This window comes from Polyodon spathula, chromosome 15 (assembly GCF_017654505.1).
Source record: "Polyodon spathula isolate WHYD16114869_AA chromosome 15, ASM1765450v1, whole genome shotgun sequence".
NCBI lineage: Eukaryota > Metazoa > Chordata > Actinopteri > Acipenseriformes > Polyodontidae > Polyodon > Polyodon spathula.
In genome coordinates, this window is record NC_054548.1 from 17889455 (window position 1) to 17909186 (window position 19732).

Below are 19732 nucleotides of genomic sequence, written 5' to 3' on the forward strand. Positions count from 1 at the left end.
CCAGGAATATGGATTGGACTGGAAAAAACAATCCTTTGCTAAACAGTTGATTATCATTGAGATTAAATAGCGTGTATTATTTAGTTTGCATTTCACCATGTCAAACAAGGTTGACCCCATAAAACAGACCTGTTGATAAACTTAATACTGCAGTTTACCACTTAGTATTTTTGTTGGTTAAACAGAATTTGTTTACTCCAGATACTAGATCAAAAAGTAAACACAAAAATCTCCCCAAAATAAAATTAACTAGATCTCAATCCTTGTAAATATAAAATTGCTGACTTCATGACAAACACACACCACGGGAATGATAATGTTTTTTCTTGCAGAAAAAAGGTCTTGGTTTAAAATGTACAAAACATAGTGGCTAAAGGCTTGCTCCTAGACTGGAACACAGAGGGTTCTGCTTGATCATCCCCAAATTGAAGAGAATTGAGGTTAAATTAATAGACAAAAAGGTGTGGTCAGGGTCGGCAGTCCTGTGCATCTCCTGGATCATGAGGTGCATCGTAAAGAGTTCAAACAGCTTCTTGTTCTTCCTGCAAGCACAAGGAAATAAAGGCTTGCATTTCAGTAAAATTCACTAACTATTTAAAATTAAACAATGAGATGTCAGTGCCAACAAGTGATTACACTATCTGGACCAATAAATAATAAAATTATAGTTTAGCCCTGCTAAAGTAATATGAGTGCTTCTGAGAACAAGCATATAACTCAAAACAGCTTTTGTTTCACATAAATTATGAACTGATATACGCTGGCTTTATCCTATTAAAAGCAGGATTTTTTATTTATTTTGCAAGCAATCCCAATATCATTTATATGATGGAATTCCTCAATACAATACTGGTTTACAGGCACTGTGGAACAATACTTAAGGCAAACAAACTTTTGGGAATCGAATACGAACTTAATATACCTTTGGGACAAGAGTTCCAGTCTTGGATATTAGTAGCTAAAAATAGGTATATAATCCCTATTCTCACAGGGGAAAAAAAAACACATCTCCACATACTGTACATAAATGCAGTTAATTTATAATTTAAAGAAACAGAATAAATAAATAAAACTGGTTTAGTACTATTTAAACAGTTCTGTATTATATAAAACACTGTTTTGAAAAGCTAACTCAGTTTTCAAAGTGCCACAAATACAAATATAAAACTAGTTTGCTTGGTATCCAAATTGAGTCTTCACAGAGTGCTTTAAAACACAATGGGTGCATTTGCAAGGTCAAAACAATCGTGTTGAAAAACTGTTCAAAAAAAGCAGCCTTACTTTATTTTGGTGAGTTTCTGCAGGATAATGCTGATCTTTTCTAGCAGCAGGACTTCCAGTTTAGGGTTTCGGAGCAGTAATGAGAATGTTCGGAAAAATTCCTCATTACTGCAGGCTTCCAAAAATGGATTCAGCAACCCTAAATGACACCAAAGCATTGGGAAGAATATATTATTTTTTTCCCTCCATTTCAATTTGACAAAAACATATATTTACTTCAGTCTTCAGCAAAACAGTGCATCTTTAAATATGCTTTATTCCGTAGCCTTGAACTTTGTAGTCACACATGCATCCTTACAAATCAATATTAACAGTTCAAAAAATCCTTCACTTTAAAAGCAACACTGTGACATTCGTGCAATGAAGAGGAACAGGTGCTGGGTTTGAAGAGATAATATATACATAAAATATTATGAAGACTTGGGATTCTTACTGCCTTTCACAATAACGTAATTTAGAAACAATATAGGAGGGTCGAGAATTAGTTAATTTGCTTTTTAAATATCCCAGATGGTAAACTAACCCCTCTTTGGAAGTGAAGTTATTTTGGCTTCCTTTTTCTTAATTGTGTGTTTAGTTTCACGTAGCAGGATTGCACTCGGTTCACTCCAAGTGATGTCATGCAGCCGTTTACACTGTGGCGTCCTTTAAATCTGGCAGGGGTTTATGGGCTTATAAGAACATAAATAAACTTCCAAAGAGGGAGGATTGCCAAGTTCAGCACACTCAGCAACATTGCTGCAACAATGCATTAATATTTCTGTACAATTAGTATGACAAGTTCTTGTTCATTTTAACAGATACAGTTCAGTTGAGTTTTTTTTTTTTTTTTATATTTTCTTATTCAAATCAAGTCGTTTTGGTTTCAAATATGTTTGTATATGAAACAAACCACACTTTAAATGTTCAATAGAAAATCAAACCACATACAACTTTGATTATCTTCAGAACAAACTTCATAATCATCCTATTTTTATACCATATGTAAATAAATTAAAAACAAACTAGAAATTGAGTGTTCTTGTAAATGTAAACAAATGAGTAGCAGTTGAAATGTGGATGAAGTATATTGGAGTAGGTGTGGTTAAAACATATGTGGCTACATTTACAGGACAACACCAATAATACAAGGTGGTTGAGAGAATCGCGGAATACTGCTATGTACCAAATAGGAAGACACAGTTTCAAAGTGGGTGATCTGTATTGGGCATAAAGTAAACCAAAAATGTCACATGACCTCAACAGCAGGATGGGCACTATTAGGAGTTTCCATCTGAAATAGATTATGAGATATAACCAGTTGGTGAAATGTCAGCAGTGCCGCTTTCACAATAAAACAATTATGGAGATGCTTAACAAAGGGATGTTTACGTGTATTGAAAACTGAAGTGTCTGGTACATATTGCATGTAGATGTAAAGGATGTTACAAACCAACTGTAAAAGTGAATATGCATTTGAACATTACAGTAAATATATTTCAAAAGACCTACAAAGAAATGATGATTTCAAAAGGCAGGAAACAAACCAATTGGGTCTAAACCAGATTTCCTTTTCAAAAGGCAATCAATGTTTGGCTCACCGGCTGTTTCTTGAATGTCTCAGTTTTCACTCTCAACATATTGTTGCCTACATGCATCCTTAGTTAATTAGTATATTTAAGTTGTTGCAGAAATGAGAACAGAATTGTCCACACTTGCAGAGAAGTGTTTTAACAGAGCATGTTTGGTTTTAACTTAATTTTATAAAAGGAATTATTCATTAGTGTGTGCGTGTATATATATATATATATATATATATATATATATATATATATATATATATATATATATATATATATATATATATACACACACACACACACACACACCTATAAGCAACACTTATTAGCAAAACTAGCGCTTTTCTAATTAACACTATCTCTCACCTTCACATGGCCTTGGAACTAAAGCACTGCAGTCTCTCTAAAACTTGTATGGTAAAAGGTTGTTGAAAATATTAGGAGATTTTAGAAAACTGAATATCAGTAATCACTTATTTGATGTTACAGTGATCCAAAAAAAAATGCTCAGGTAAATTATTCAATGCAGCAGAACCTCAAAGTTACTAACACACAAACTAACCGGTTAACCAAACATATCACTTAAAACCGGAAACAAGGGTCCCGGCTACTGTAGAAGATGCAAAGCTCTGACTTTTACCACTTAAATACAGCTCTCCCGCTTTCTTTTTTGTTTTCTTGTTATTTTACATGCATCACTATACTGTATTCTAATTTAAGACACATGCTATTTTTGAGAAGCAACAAATAGTTAAATGGTGTTTTCAATTCAAAGGAATACGTTTTTGTTTTTTGTTTTTTTGCTGGTCACTGTATCCAAGTGGAGTTCAAAGTGAAGCAATCGATACTTATAAAAAAAAAAAAAAAAAAATGTGTGTGTGGTCTACTTGTGTGCATCTGACGTTTCCCTTCGATTTTAAACTAAGAAGATTTTTTAGAAAACATAAAACAGATCAACACTATGACCACATAATAAATCAAGCCCTGTTTATTCAAAAGTAACTTCGAGTTTATTTTGAAATATACAGCACACAACAGGCACACTCTCAGTGCAATAGGGAACTGGGAGGTCCTTGACAGGGATATGTGAAAGGCTGTTTTGAAAACAAAATAATAAGCAGGTCAAAACTAATCATCCCTAAAAACATGCAGATGCTTACATGTCATATTTATCTGTTTCTTTCTCATTAATTTTTTAATGTAGTGGCAGAACAAATGAGCTTCACCAGTTAAATGTGAATCTAAAGTAAAATGACAAAGGGTTTAAAGAAAGTTGTTATGCTAATAACAACTTTCTTAAACCCACCCCTCGCTATACTGTGGATTCTGATATATCACGGTCCTGGAGTTGGCTCCCCATTTTCACAGTCTAACTGCACATACCTTAGCTGCAATATACACAGGCAATTTCACTTACTGTTTGTTTTATTTTGTACTGCACACCACAAACAAAAATATAAAAAATAATATCATACTGTTATCATATACATATGCATTGCACAATAACAAAGCAAATTAAATATCTACTTGCTGAAACGGTTTTTATTAAAACGGTATGCTGCCTTTTTATACGAAACATGAGAAAAAGCAGGCTGCGTAGAGGATTTATTCTTGGCCCATGACACCCCCAATAAAACGAGGGAGCAGTTGTACAGTATTTGCTGTTAGCCTATTTGGTTTTATATTGGTCCCTCGCTATATTGCGGACTTCGATATATAGTGGATTTATATTGGACCCCGACACCTGCGATATATCGAGTGGGTGGTGTGTGTTTAAATATAAATAAATAGGTGATTGAAAATCCCTGTGATTGGTTAAAACATCATCATAGGAGGAATAGATTGAACAATTGCCCTGTCATCCTTACACCACTGTTCAGTAGTCTCTGTCTGTCCTGTGATTGGTTCACATCACTGTCAGTCCCGCACCACACTACCACCACCACCATGCGTTGATGTAGTAAATTTACTTTCTAAATCGCCCTGTATATTTATCTATGAAATAAAATTATAAATGTTTCACAATTTTTTTTTTCTTTAATAAAAAAGAGGCAACTTCCCAACTATTTTATATATCTATATATACATGATAGTATATATTTCCCACCTCTTATTCTTTATTACTTACTTGTCTCCATGCTCATCTGCAGCAGTATGTCCAAAGCTGCAGAAAGAAGACCTTTACTGGATGTCCTGAGGTGGTTCAGAACTACAGGTAAAGCCTGGTACTCCAGGAACAAAGCTTTTCCTTCATCACTCTTTAAGTCCTTGTGTAAAGTGTAAAAAGCTTGAGCCAAGTAGTCCGCTGGAAGACAACAAGGAGCAGGATTAGAGAAGGAAACACACAGACCGCAAAGACTGATTTCTGTATTTGTATTAAGGCATTAATACATGAACATATAAAGTTGTGCATACATAAACAGTTTTAAAAAATATATATATATAATAGCATCCTCTGTCCACACTTTCCACACACCAGCAAGGATATGTGAGTTGGAACTACGGTTTCTTGTCCAAATAGACAAAAGAGGTCATTAGTGCAGTGAAAAAATAAAATAAAATAAATAAATAAATGTATTGAAAAAAAGTCTTTATGGACATCAGGTCACCCTCACCACCAGCCAGCAACAAAGATACCCTCTGACTCAAGGATGTCTTTTACACAACTAATATGCGGTGACCTGAGAATAAACAATAACTGAAGGTCAATTCCTTGACTGTTGATTAAAGGACTTATTTATAGCGCAAATATGCTTGGTGTTTTGATGAAGGCTGGCAACGTACCACTGTAGCCAGTCAGGTGAAGACCACCCAAAACTACAAGAAATGAGCTAACTTTAAAGCAGCTCTCAAAAGGGGATACACAGTTCAATAAACATTTTTATTTCTAAGCCTTTAATATTATTGGCATAGTCAACTTTTGTATAGGGTTAATGTCTACAGCTTTAAAAACAATAATTTTAATCCACATTTTTGATGTTTAAAATGTATTTTCTCTGACAGAAATACAACTTAAGATTCTTTAAAACAAAAAATACAGGGATTACCAGTCATGCAATCATGATGGTACACTCCACCAAAAGAGGAAGGACCAAAAACATTATTTTAAAGCTAATAGAAGATGTTTGTAACCCATGGCTCAATTTTGCACTGCACTGGTAGATAAACTGAACATCAATACAAAAAATTGGAATCTCATGCTTTGTCAGCAATAGTATTTTATACAAAAGGGGGAACACTTCAGTACTGAGGGGATAGACATGACAAAGTGTCCAGACCCTGTGTTACTAATATGATTGGAAATATCAGTTTTAACAGTGGAACCTTTGCTTGAAATAGAAGAGCTTTCATTCAACTAGACAGATTCGTTTCTAAACTAAATGCATATCATAGATTTTGGAGAGTTCATAAAAAGGACGGTTCAGACCGTTTGTGACAGCATTCTGGACCCTAATTGGTCTAGAGAAGTTTCCATAAACCTGATTTAAAAAAAAAAAAAGTTCTACTATTTTTTAAATTTAGATCCTCAGCTCAGTTCAAAAAACTAAAACAAACAAGCAAAAAAAAAATCCTTACTGTTTTTATTATTTTTAACATTAGCCCAGCTAAAACACAAGTTCTGTTACTAGTCAGTATGTATGTATAGTGAGCATCCGATCATTTCAATTTTTTTTATCGAGTGTGTAGAAAGGTTTAAGCTCTCAAAATATGTGCATGGTGTATCGGTCACGTCATTTAAAAAGTGCATGATTGACCTGTAAACTGTCCTGTATACAATTTATCTGTGTTATCATTCCGTGGATACGGAAGTCAAACAAGCAAACAAACAGGTCAGCATTATATATTTTTTTTTTACAATGCTTTCATTGATGCAGCTTTCGATGGATACAACATTTAGGGGACCTAAGTACCTATTTTTAGCAAACTTAATCTTACTTTCAATAGTTATTTTCAGAACTGATCGATCGCTATTAATTGCTGCATGCTGTCTGTTGTACCGTGGCATACAGTATGTGGTAATAACTTAGTGCTTGGGCACACTGATTGACCAATCACTTTCCGACATTTTAGGATATGTGCGGGAGGGTTTAGTCTCAACGTGTGAATGGTGGATTGATCACATCAATCAAACAGTAAATGATGCCTAAACTGACCAACAGGATTTCTCCGTATTGCTCAGTGTGGAATCCAGCAAGTTAAATAAGCAAACTGAAAAGTTTTATATTTTGGATCGTGGTTTGATTTGAGGCAATCCTGATGGCTACAACATTTAGCAGGCCTAATCAATCGTTGTTGATTGCTGTATACTGTCCCTGGCTATGCTGTACCATCCGCAGTAATAACAATATTATAATATGTCGGTGCCCTAAAGGCTGCGAGCGAGTAATCGCTTACAAAATTTTAGGACGTGTAGGGGGATTTAGTCTTTTGAAATTATATTCTGAATTTAGTTTTTGTCTACATTTAAAAATATGTATAGTTTACACATTGGCCCAACGATGTTCTGTTTTAAATGTTTATTATTATTTATTAATACAAATGCTGACACAGCCATGACAGGAACATACTATCTCCATAGATAGTTAACATATTAGCAATGCAAGACACATGCAATTAATCTAATTACCATGTTAGGAAATTACTTTGAGGGTTTTAAAGTGGCACAGAAATTACAATGTTTCATTTTTTCCCCTCATTTAATCAGTAACATCTCAATCAGTTGAGTAGATATGCCCAAGTAAATTATGAAATGAAAAGTTTATATGCTTCCTCAATCTCATTTAAGTTTCATGTAATAAAATAGTCCATTGGTAACAAGCGTTTTATCCTATCACACTTCACACACTGAAGCCCATTGTATCTTACAGTGAAACAGTTCACCCGTTTCCCTTTGCTTTATACAATTATTCAAAAAGCCTTACCTTGTGAAATTGTTTTAAGAACGATTAGCGTTGACACAAATCTTATATGTAGGTTAGGACTCTTGAAGAAGATTGCTGACTTTTGTTTTGCGACGTTAGCTTGTTCTTCAGAACTTTCTGGTTCTCCTTGAATTATAGCTCCTCTGTAGATTTCTTTACCCAGTCTTCTCATAGTTGAAGTCAGAGAAGTTTGCTAAATAAAAAATAAAAAAAGAATGATGCATGTCTCTATAGGTATCACAGGGTTGGAGACCCCGTTCTCAAATGTACTTTAACTAGGGAATGGATGGATCCTAATATTTTTAATGAGGAGGTTTCTTCCTCGGTACTGTTTCCACATCTCCCACAAAAATATTTTTTTTGTTGTCATTCTGTATAAGAAATTGCAAAGCAGTAGAGAAAATTAAGCACACACACAGTACAACATGTAAATTAGATCACAACTCTGCAATGTGGTACCTGAACAATTAAAATTCTGTTTGCCTCAGTCAATATAAATATAATACATTTTATTTTTACGTCTGATCTACTGACATGAAGTGCATTTGAGAGAATTACCTGTGTTCCAATTTCTAACTGCCTTAAAGTCCAATAGATGAATTTTACCAGCAGTATGTGAAGCTTGGAGTTTATAGCTGGCATCAGATGAAGTTGCTCTGTCAGCAAAGGCAACAGCTAAAACACATATAAATAAAAACTTAATGAATGCTTTTATAAAATCGGACAACAAATAATTCAAGGTCTGAGGCATTTTAAATTTTAGTGGGAGCTTAAATCAGACACACTAATCACCTTTTGTACAGGTAACTTAATTAAGGCTAGAATGGTTCAAACTGCTATGCAAATTTAAACTTGTGGGCCTTCTGCCTATAAGGAGTCATTGAAGCATGATGAGGTGAACAGCAGTGCAGAAGCCCATGTAGCACTTGCTGTGGGCACCCAGTCAAGACTTTCAATTCATCATGACCAGGACTCAAACAAGTAGCCTCCTGATCATATGAGCCACAAGTTTGTACAATATTTTTAACGACCACACACATTAGTGGTTTCTAATTTAATTTATTTTTAATGTCATTAACTTAAAGCTGCACGTTCTCTAAAGAAATGACATCATGCAGCTTCACTGATGAATGGCAGCAATAAACACCTAGGAGCTGTCTGTGATTATTCTGCATCCCTGTACAAAAAAAAAAAATATCAAAAAAAAAAAAATCACTACTCTCCATTGTTCTGTCATTTGTGAAAATAAAGACCATCATTGACTTAGACAAGTTAAAACATGCAAGAGGTCTTTCAATGAAATAACAATCTGGCAACAATACAGCACAAAAGGAAATTCAATACACATGTGTCAAACCTTTGTGCATTTCTCTTGAATGCAGTTGTTTGGTAAAGTGTGCTGGCCAGGCACCCCCTTGCTGTCATTTTCACCTTCAGGCACAAGATTACATAGGTGACTATCCGATATCCAGTCCATGAGGATAGCCAGCAGGTCATACACACTGATGTTAGTGGGAACCTGCAGTTTACACAAAGCTTATTTGTTAGTGTTGCTTAGAACTACTTTTACAGGCCCTATTGTAGGGTCATTCAAGCTGAAGTGGAACAAATTCTGAGGAGGCTTGAGCATTCATAAATTTAAAAAAAAAAAATCATAACACACCCCATTTGTGCAAGAAAGCAACCCCCCCCCCCCCCCCCTCACACCCCCACCCATTTATTTTTTAATTTGAATGGAACCTCTCCTAAATCCGTTCAGAACCTCGAAAGGACAAAGTTCTGAAAATGAAAGAATGCACTGCTGGTTGAATGTTTCCACGGCTCTTTTGTACCACTGAGAACTCATACTTTCTCTGTAAAGGAGGCAAATACAGACCCAACTCAATGTATCTGCAAATGACAATACAAGATCTAATGCTTAATATGGTCCAATTTAGCAGTATCTGATTTTGGGGTTTGCTGTTTTACAATAGATGTGTGCTTTAGCCTCAGTCCATGGTATTTCAATTACCACAACACATGAAACACCTTCATACATGAAAACTGAATTAAGCATAATCAAGTGTCAAGTCACATTAGGGGTTACCTGGTAATCTGCTAGACTGCTGAAGAAATACCTAATTAATCATACAAAATAGGAATCATCCTGTGAAATTGTTTCAACACTGTACACAGACCTAGGAAAGAAAACGCCAATCAAAACTGCAGACAACGTTCTAGTAGTAAAAAATGATTAATCTAATACTGTATATCTCTGCCCATTTTATTTATTTTTTATATAGAATAAGACACAAAGTATTAAATGAGTTATCCAAGAACAGTTTCTGCAAAATTATGTAGGGTTGAAATAGTTCAGATTGGGACCAGTGTTCCTACAGTTGTTAAAATAGGAAAAGGTAGAAGAAGATGTGCAAAAACAGTGAAATAATGAGAATACACAGTATAGTATGTTTAACAGCACTGTAATGTATTAAGATTGGTAAGTGTTAGAAATCTGATAAATCATGACATTAACAGAAAAACAGAAGTGCTGGATGTTCTCTTGACAGTGCAGACTGGGCCTGGTGTAAATCTCAGATCTGAGCTGGATCAAATCGATTCACTACACTCGAGAGCTTATTTGATCAAATTCCTTAAGTTACATCTCTGTGAAAGAAATTCACAGCTGGACTCAATATAGCTGCTTTGGCCAGAGCTCATATCGAGGACATCTAAAAGAATTACTAACAAGCATGCACTGTGATGTATAAAAAAAACAAAAAAACACTACAACTAGAAATGTATACAAGTGGAATATGTGGCCAAGGTGGCTTCTCAGTTTGTACCCTCTTAAATCACACAAGCAGCACGTTTATTATGTTAAAAAATATCCACTACATTTTGATATGGATTTTTTTGTTTCTGTCATAGATCCATTTAACTTTATAAGAAATGTGTGACTAATGTGAAAGGACTGCATTTTCTTACCTGTCCTGTAGGTTATCTAGACGAGCTTGAACTTTTTTTGCCTGGGTTTCCAGTGTTTTGTTCTGTTCACTTACAGCATTTAACTGCAAACAAAGAATTACTTGTTAGCTGTGTACATTAAAATGAACAATTATGCATGAAAGGGTGAGCCAACACTAAAAGAGTAAGTAGCGGGGTTGCAAGAATAATCCTTACAGTCAGTGCACCAGAGTGGCCATTTTGAAAGGAGCTTTGAAACATACTTTAAACAGTGCAGTGTAAAAAGCTGTCAGGATGGTAACAGTGAAAAGAAAATTTACAGGTATGTTATTAAACAGTTGTAGCAACACTCGAGGATGTGTAACGCTATATTTTTCTGAATCCCACTACTTACTGTACAGAAAATATGGTTTGAATACTTGTACTTAAACAATGAAATGGCTCCATCTACTGGATTCTAATAGTATTAGTATTTTCATGAATACTGTTAACTATATATAAACTCCTTATGCTATTCATGTAGATTACACAACATTATGCCTTGCTAATGACTGAAATATTGTATACAATACAAATGTTTCTAAAGAGTTTCATGTCCAACCCTGATTAGAACGGTAATTTAACACCTTTGTACATTTTCTAAATATAAAAAACATATTACATTCAGAATGGTCCCTCCAAAACTTGACTGTATAAACAAAAAAATCTTGCCTGCTTCTTCATAGAATCGTTCACTTCCTTTATGGTGTCAAAGGAGGATTTAAGCCTCTTGTTTTCTTTCACTTTCTCTTTCAGAGTCTCACTCAGTTGTTTTACTTCTTGGTCATGTTGCTGCAAATACAAACTGTAGCATTAAATACAAAGACATGATTATACTGCTACTTTGTCCAAGTGTATTGTAAGCTTTATTTAGGCTGTAACTTTCAGGTTCTACTACAAGTACTTTTAGACAAGCCCCTCCACCCCTCTCCCTCCCTCCCTTCCATCAGTGAAATCAATGATAAATGAATTTCAAGATTAGACTTTTCACTTAGAAGTCCCACTGGACAACACAGGCAATGTAATGGATAACATACTCCCCAAAGGAAATACATAATTTCTATCAATTTCTCAAAAGCAAAGAATTTTAAGAAAGATGTATTCTTGTAACTTTTTTTTTTCCCCACATCAGCAAAAGCAAAAGTTTTTCTACAAAGATTTTTCCTATAATTTGTTAGAGAAACTTCTTGGAAACCTTTCTATATGATTATATATATAGATATTATATATATATATATATATATCAGATAATATATATATTAGTGACCTTCATAACAGAATAGAATTGATCCTACAAATTCAATTTTCAAGAATGCCTGGGGAAAGCAGAAATCCTTCTCATGCTCAAAAAATAAATAAATGAATTAAATAAAAAGATAGTACTTGCCTAAGTCTAAATACTGAAAGTTATACTAGCTGGTGGGTGTTTAAACTGCTTCAAGACCATGTAGGAATGAGGTAATGACAAAAGGCCAAATTCAAGGGATAACTGAGTTGGAATCATTTTAAGTAGCTGTTACCAGACATATAGAGCATTATGAGCCAGTGCAGTGATCTCCTGCTAGCAGGATTAAAGCAATCAAGATGGTGTTATAGGATTCAATAATTAACAAAAAATGAATCTACATGATCCTGGTAATTTAATTTAAGTTGATAACTGAATCTGCTGCAGAATACTGCACGGAATGTACAAAGCACTCAATAGTCTACTTAAAAGTGTCTTGTTAGATGGCAGGCAAGATCAGTCTGTAATTCTTTATAAGATTCCAGATGTCTAGTACAGTTTTTATTAAAGCTAAAGATCCATTTTCATTGTACAAGCTAAAACACATATAAATAAAAACTTAATGAATGAGTTTATAAAATCGGACAACAAATCACCTTTTGTACAGGTAACTTAATTAAGGCTAGAATAGTTCAAACTGCTATGCAAATTTAAACTTGTGGGCCTTCTGCCTATAAGGAGTCATTGAAGCATGTGAGGTGAACAGCAGTGCAGAAGCCCATGTAGCACTTGCTGTGGGCACCCAGTCAAGACTTTCAATTCATCATGACCAGGACTCAAACAAGTAGCCTCCTGATCATATGAGCCACAAGTTTGTACAATATTTTTAACGACCACACACATTAGTGGTTTCTAATTTAATTTATTTTTAATGTCATTAACTTAAAGCTGCAGGTTCTCTAAAGAAATGACATCATGCAGCTTCACTGATGAATGGCAGCAATAAACACCTAGGAGCTGTCTGTGATTATTCTGCATCCCTGTACAAAAAAAATAAAAATCAAAAAAAAAAAATCACTACTCTCCATTGTTCTGTCATTTGTGAAAATAAAGACCATCATTGACTTAGACAAGTTAAAACATGCAAGAGGTCTTTCAATGAAATAACAATCTGGCAACAATACAGCACAAAAGGAAATTCAATACACGTGTCAAACATTTGTGCATTTCTCTTGAATGCAGTTGTTTGGTAAAGTGTGCTGGCCAGGTACCCCCTTGCTGTCATTTTCACCTTCAGGCACAAGATTACATAGGTGACTATCCGATATGCAACTGAGCACATGACAATCAAGCTTTCATAGTCTGCCACTTGCATTTCTGCGCTTTGTGAGGTGGTAGGGTTGCTGCTATACACTAGTTATATTATAATATTGCGATACACATTTTTGTGTCATTTGTATAGCATTTTTGGCCATGGCCGTATTTAAAGTAAGCAGAGAACAAGCACCTGTAGTACCCAGTGTAGCAGTATTATGGCAAGAGTTGAAATCCAGATCTGATTTTCCTTTTTTTACACAAACCAGCACCTCACAAAACGAGAGCAGCAGAGCCTTTTGTCAAGATTAAAATACAACATGTATTGTATTAGCTTAGGTAACAATAGGGCACTATTCCCTCGGAGACAATGAAAAAACTGCATTAACGGTACAGTAATGTAGTACCTGAGGCCTGACCACTAGTCTGCAGGTCGATCAGTATATGCAACACAGCAGTTTTAAATAATATGAATATATTTAGACATGCAGAATGCAATCAAGGACAGTTATTGTAGAAGCAGCCCAGCTGTACTGCATACTCCACATTCCACATTTCGGTCTTGGTCTTTGTGTGAACTGAGGGAAAGCTGTGTCACTAGCCCAAAGCGAAATAAGACAAACTGGATCTAAAATCATACATTGTTTTAACCTGTGTAAAACATGTTGAATTACATGTTTAGTTGCCCTCAGTTAGAATGTGGTAAACTAGCAAAGCAAAAGCCAATTAAAAGTTTTGTTAATTCTCCAAAGTGGAGACATGATTTATTTTATTTTTATGAGTCAAAACAAAGATATTTGGAACCATAATAAATATTGTAAAGAACATATTATGTTGTAAATGTACCTGTTGCTTGGGCTTATGCGTTTGGTAAACCCCAGAATATAGAATTACTCAGAACTGAAAATCCGAGGGACACCACATTACAGTATATAAAATAACCTGTCAGAACATACAACATCAATACATCTACCCTACACATAATACTTCAGCATATTAAGTTAAGAACTATTAAATATGATTCAATGCTAAACATAATGCTAGCGTATCAGCAAATTAAAACATGCCGTTGCCCTATGCAAATTGAAATGACCCACTTCATCAACATCATTACTATACTAGTTTTTTGAAAAGTCAAAGTTGTTGCCAAAATGATTATTATTTATTTAATTAATTTTTTTTTGCAGTATGTTGTGCTGCTCTTTGTTTTAACACACACCGCCAATCCCACTCAACAGAACTGGCTCTAAAGCTAAAGCTCTGACATAGAACATGAATGACTCACTTCTTTTATCATCTGGATTTTGGTGCAAACTTCTTCCTCTACTCCTCTGATTTTACTCAAGGCATTATGTTGCTTGAGGAGCAGGGCTTCTCTCTGCAACAACCTCTGTTCACGTTCATGGAGCTGCAGTGCAAACTGTTGCTGAGCAGCACTTTTAACCTATGACAGCAGGGGTCACGCAATCAACATTTTAAAGATAATTAACACAAAGAAAGTTTCTAATCCTTAATCTCCTACTTTACCAATTTCACAAATGTGTTAAATGCTCGACTGACTAATAAAGGATCCGATTTACTAAGCTGTTTTTTTTTTGTTACTAAAGAAGAAATGTTGCTATACAGATTTGCAAATACATCTTACAGTCTTGTTAAGAATCCTTCAAAGACTTAATTTAATGATAAATTAAATATTATGGTGGATCTCTCATGTTAACTACAACTGGAGATCAGAAAGGCAAGCGTCAGTGAGCCCAGAAGTGAAAGTAGTTTCCTTGCTTACCCATGGGCACCTGTATCTTTTTCTAAGACAGTAATACTGCCTTAAATGACCACCACAATACTTTATACAAGATCAACAAGGGTCATCCTTTTACTGTACTGGAAAGGAACAGGAATATTTGCTCAGCAAATTGTACCTGTAACTTCTCGTGTATAACAGCCATCTCCTCATAGACCTGACTGATCTCAGCTGGAAGAAAGCCCTGCTCTTCTGACACTCTGGGCTGTGACCTGCTTCCACCTCGTCTGGATGACACATTAACCACCTCAGTGCATGGGTCTGTTAAAAAAGATCCTGAAGTTCTAGTCAGGTTGGAAGGCAAAGTCACATCTGAAAGATATAAAAAATACTAAGTGCAAAAAGCCTGGGATTAAGAACAAACACACACATATATAAATTGAGACATATAAATGTGTGGTAATATATTCTGACCTGTATAATAACTAAAATGAATGATAGATTATATATATATATATATATATATATATATATATATATATATATATATATATATATATATATATATATATATAATTTCAGGATGTACACAAAAGGTTTACATTATTCAACAGTTTAGCTGCCTTTCTCCAACATGAAACTTGCTTCCCACAATTTAAATATCTTGGCCACACAGGCGTGCTCACACAGCATTTCAAGTTACAAGCACAAGTCTGTGGCATGTGTAGCTACATCATCAATGCAAAAGGGAACACCTAAAATTGACAAGCAAGTACCAACAAAAGTGTACACTGCAAAAAAATGGTATAGGTGTTACAGAAACTACTTTTGGTTTGGACTGTTGAGGATGGGAGTACAATCTTACAAACAAAAAAACAAACAAAAAAAAAAACAACAGCAACAGGCCATAATGCGTGGTAATTAATGGGTTAATGATTGAAATGACAGCAAACCTGTTTCAGTATATATCTGGGTGTGGGTATCTGGAACTGCGCCACTGTCAGTCTCTTCTTCACTAAATTCATCATCACTTACTGCAGGAGGTGAATTGTGAATACTATTGTTGGTCTTGTCAAGACTAAAGAAATACATAAGAAATAAGTTTAAAACAAAACACTGCTGGCCCTCCTCTTTTGAAACAACCGTAAGCAATTGCAAATTGTCCTGGGTTGCTTTTTTTTGTTACAAGTTTTATAATGTAGAAATCAGTTTATATTTTACTGACAACTTTACTTGGCACCACATGTCTGGATGAGTGGCTTGTGAGAGTACTGGTGGCTGTTACAGTAGCACAAAGATTCTTACCGATCCGAGCCGAGTCTGACTATGTTGAAGAGCTCTCGTATAGCTTTATTATAGTGCTTCCGCTCACTGTAGCTAAGCCCAGAAGTGGGAGACTTCACTGCTGATGTTAGTGTCCTTTTTTCTGGTGGCGATTCTATATACAAAGCAGAAAACAGAATTGGTATAGAATGGCTTACTGCAAAAATAATACAATATCACATAATGACTTTTTTTTTTTATTGTAGGAATTATAGGCAATTTCTTTGAATGTGCAGGACACCAACCTGGGAACCCTTTACTCTATCACATTTGGCTACTGTAATGTAGTATAACACAGGAATCACCTCCCCAGAATTTGGTCTCCTTGAGCAGAACAGATGCAGCTGGTTTGTTTTTACCACACAAATAAATTATTCTATACATTTCTAAATAACAGATATTATGTAAACCAAGCCTGTCCAACCAGCTTATCAGAAAACATTTGCAATACAAACATAATAGCAACAATACTTTAAATAACCTTACCTGCTATGAATGAATTGTTCCCACTTTTGAAACTTCCCCGGGACATATTTACTGTGGAGCCCTAAGAATTCACAATTCATGGTTAATGATTGCTTTACACTGGTAACAAGATGCATACAAAACCAGAAGAACTAACTCTGTGTCTGAAACTCTTCTGTAAAACTATATACCTTCATCAGTGTTGTGAAACTACACCAATATGGATGCAGGATACTATATTTCACATCATTACAGCTAATTGGAGACAACTAAATTCTGGATTTGAAAAATCAATTAAAAAAAAGTCAATAAATCACATGTTAACTATATTTAGGGCTTGAAGTTTTCCGGTTTTATTTTTGATCACATGTCCCTTTAAACTTATTTTGAGCCTATTCTGTTTCCTAATTAAACGCAATTACAAAACAATGTCACTTGTTATTACCTTCCTAATTTGACTGAGCACAGTGGTAAAGTTGGTCTGACGTTTCATATTCACAACCAACTTTATTGTGAAGCTGAGCAGTTGTGAAAATGTAGCTTTTCCTTTGACTGAACATCCTATAAATAGTAAAGATGTAAGTCTATAAAATGTGAAGAGCCATACAATATCCCATATTTGCTTATACTAAACATGCGTGGATGATTAAGCTTTCTATTGAAACCTATACTGTCCAAACCAATGTTATTGGGAAGCTTTCTTTTTATTTCAAACAAACGTCACACATTAAGCGAATTGCTCACCGCTGATCCTAATTGCATTTAGTCTTGCCGAGTTTATGGTTGTGCTTTTGTTACTTTGACTCGTTGAACAGTTTTCCTGACATGTTTTCTTTTCAAGATAAAATACCCACGACGAAGTGTACACTGACAGCAAGCCCGTCATTTAAAACATTTTTGGTTTGTACTACTGTAGCAAAGAAAAAATAATAATCTTAAAACAACCTTTAAATTAGTAGTTTTCTCTTTATTAGAGACAGCTTAACAACCACTAATTAACATTTCAAGGGAGGTAGAGATTTGGAAAATAAAAACCGAAAAGTTCAAACCCTAATTATATTCCACAGATTGGACATGTTCTCCGATATAAATAGGTTTTACGTGTCAATAAAGGGCAATACCGCGCGATGCAGTACGACGTTAGTTAACGGCTTTTGAGTAAATCAAAATAAAGTATTTTTGGAAACACACTTCCAAGATGCAAAGATTATGTTTACTTTTTAAGAACAGCAGAATATAAAACCACCTGATTAGGTATTAATAATGTATTTGAAGCTTGATGTAGTAAATAAAACACGTACTGGTTTCACAGACCCCGGGTGTAATCTGTGCCTGTGAACCAGTCACTCTTTCTAGGATAGAAGGTACTATTATAATTGCCCATCTCATATAGCAAGTCAAATTAAGACAAATATTAAGTTATTACTTTACCGTTGTTCTTCTGTGCAAATACTTGAGTTTTAACCTTTCCACCGTGGCGTCTAAAGGAGCGGTGTAGTCTCTGTCGTTCATCTTTATTTCAGAAAATGATGTTCTCCTCTTTCAAGAAGATAAACAGCACACTACAAAGCAGTGTATCCAAGCTCTGCTTCCTGGTCTAACTGTAAAAATGACGGATCAAGCTTCACTGTTTCCCCGGAAACCTTTTAAATTTCGAGCTGTTTTTGCCGGAAGCAGAAACAGTATACCCGTTACGTCATATACACACATACGCACGTGTGGAATAATAGTCCTGCTTTCGTCCTAGTGCCAGTCCATTCATTATTTTTTTTTTTAGCACAAGAAATCATACTATTGTTTGTGTGTAATTGAAAGCTGACTGTCTGTGAATGCCATTTGTACGTTTATCTACAGTACAGTACCATTTTAGTTGATGTGGCTATTCTTTAACACAGGTTACTGAGTGTATCACAGTTGTGCTCCCAAAAGACTCGCTTGTAGTGATGTAACTTGAAAAGGATATTCTTTAGCAAGTTATCAGGAGTATTTACATGTTCAGATTCTATATGTATGTCAATATGACATTTTCACACGCGCATATAGTGAAAGTAGGTTATAGTGATATGCTTCATCTTCTGAGAGCTCTCATTTTGTGTTCATAGCCTGGCAGGGGGTGAATATCAGTCTCACTGACTGGCTTGTTTATTTTAAGCTTGACATTTGCTACAGATCAAGTACTTGCAGTTTTTGTTTGCCAGAATAGGGGCATAATGTTAATACTTTTTATTGTAGAAAGGGTGGGACACATTGCAGGTGTATACAGGTACATACTGTAACAAAGTGAACAGATTATTTTTTCAAGGGGTGGTCAAAATTCAAACTCATCAAAAGTGTCCTGTGCCTCATGATCAGCTGCATGTTGCTGATCCTGACAATTTACATTATATCTTTTTTTTTTTTCCTCCAATAATCCCAGATGACACATTTGACGCAGGAGTGATGGACATCTGATAAATAAAAGAATTAGTTACTAGCCCAAGTGGAAACATACAAGTCTGACAGTTGTTTTAAAATAAATAATTTGAGGATTGGTGGTGTTTCACTTGCATCAACTCATTACAGTTAATTGTGGAAAAAATATGGAGTTCTTTTAACCAAAATTGATTTTATTTTGAGATGCAAGTTAGGTTTAGCAACACATTTCATTATGTTTATGAACTGGATAAAGCTGGTACCCAGGCAAAATTGTATTTAGTTTCATTAATTGTCATTATCATAAAAAAAAAACCTTACATATTGTAGTTATGTACAATATGTAAGGTGAACATATGGCTCCATGTTTAGTGGGACAGTTCAGGCTTTTCAACTCCCAACCCGATGCATTCTGGTACCAGAAAATGTACCAGAATGCATTGGGTTGTGAGTTAAAAAGCCTGAACTGTCCCAAACTGTTCCACTGAACAAGGAGCCTTATGTG

The 19732-nt window shown here is 35.0% G+C and overlaps 1 protein-coding gene across 1 annotated transcript; it reads right to left on the minus strand.

Moving 5' to 3' along the window:
* LOC121327524 (coiled-coil domain-containing protein 138-like) lies at nt 1-18445 on the minus strand. The gene is made up of 15 exons (XM_041271593.1): nt 18247-18445; nt 16837-16897; nt 16333-16465; nt 15981-16105; nt 15206-15399; nt 14572-14730; nt 11420-11539; nt 10735-10812; nt 9562-9615; nt 9120-9281; nt 8321-8437; nt 7763-7955; nt 4969-5145; nt 1282-1420; nt 1-542 (listed from the first exon to the last, which is right to left on the minus strand). Exons 1-15 carry the CDS (start codon nt 18325-18327, stop codon nt 371-373), a joined length of 1965 nt encoding a protein of 654 aa, XP_041127527.1. The 5' UTR covers nt 18328-18445; the 3' UTR covers nt 1-370.
* Between the last annotated feature and the right edge of the window lie 1287 nt (nt 18446-19732).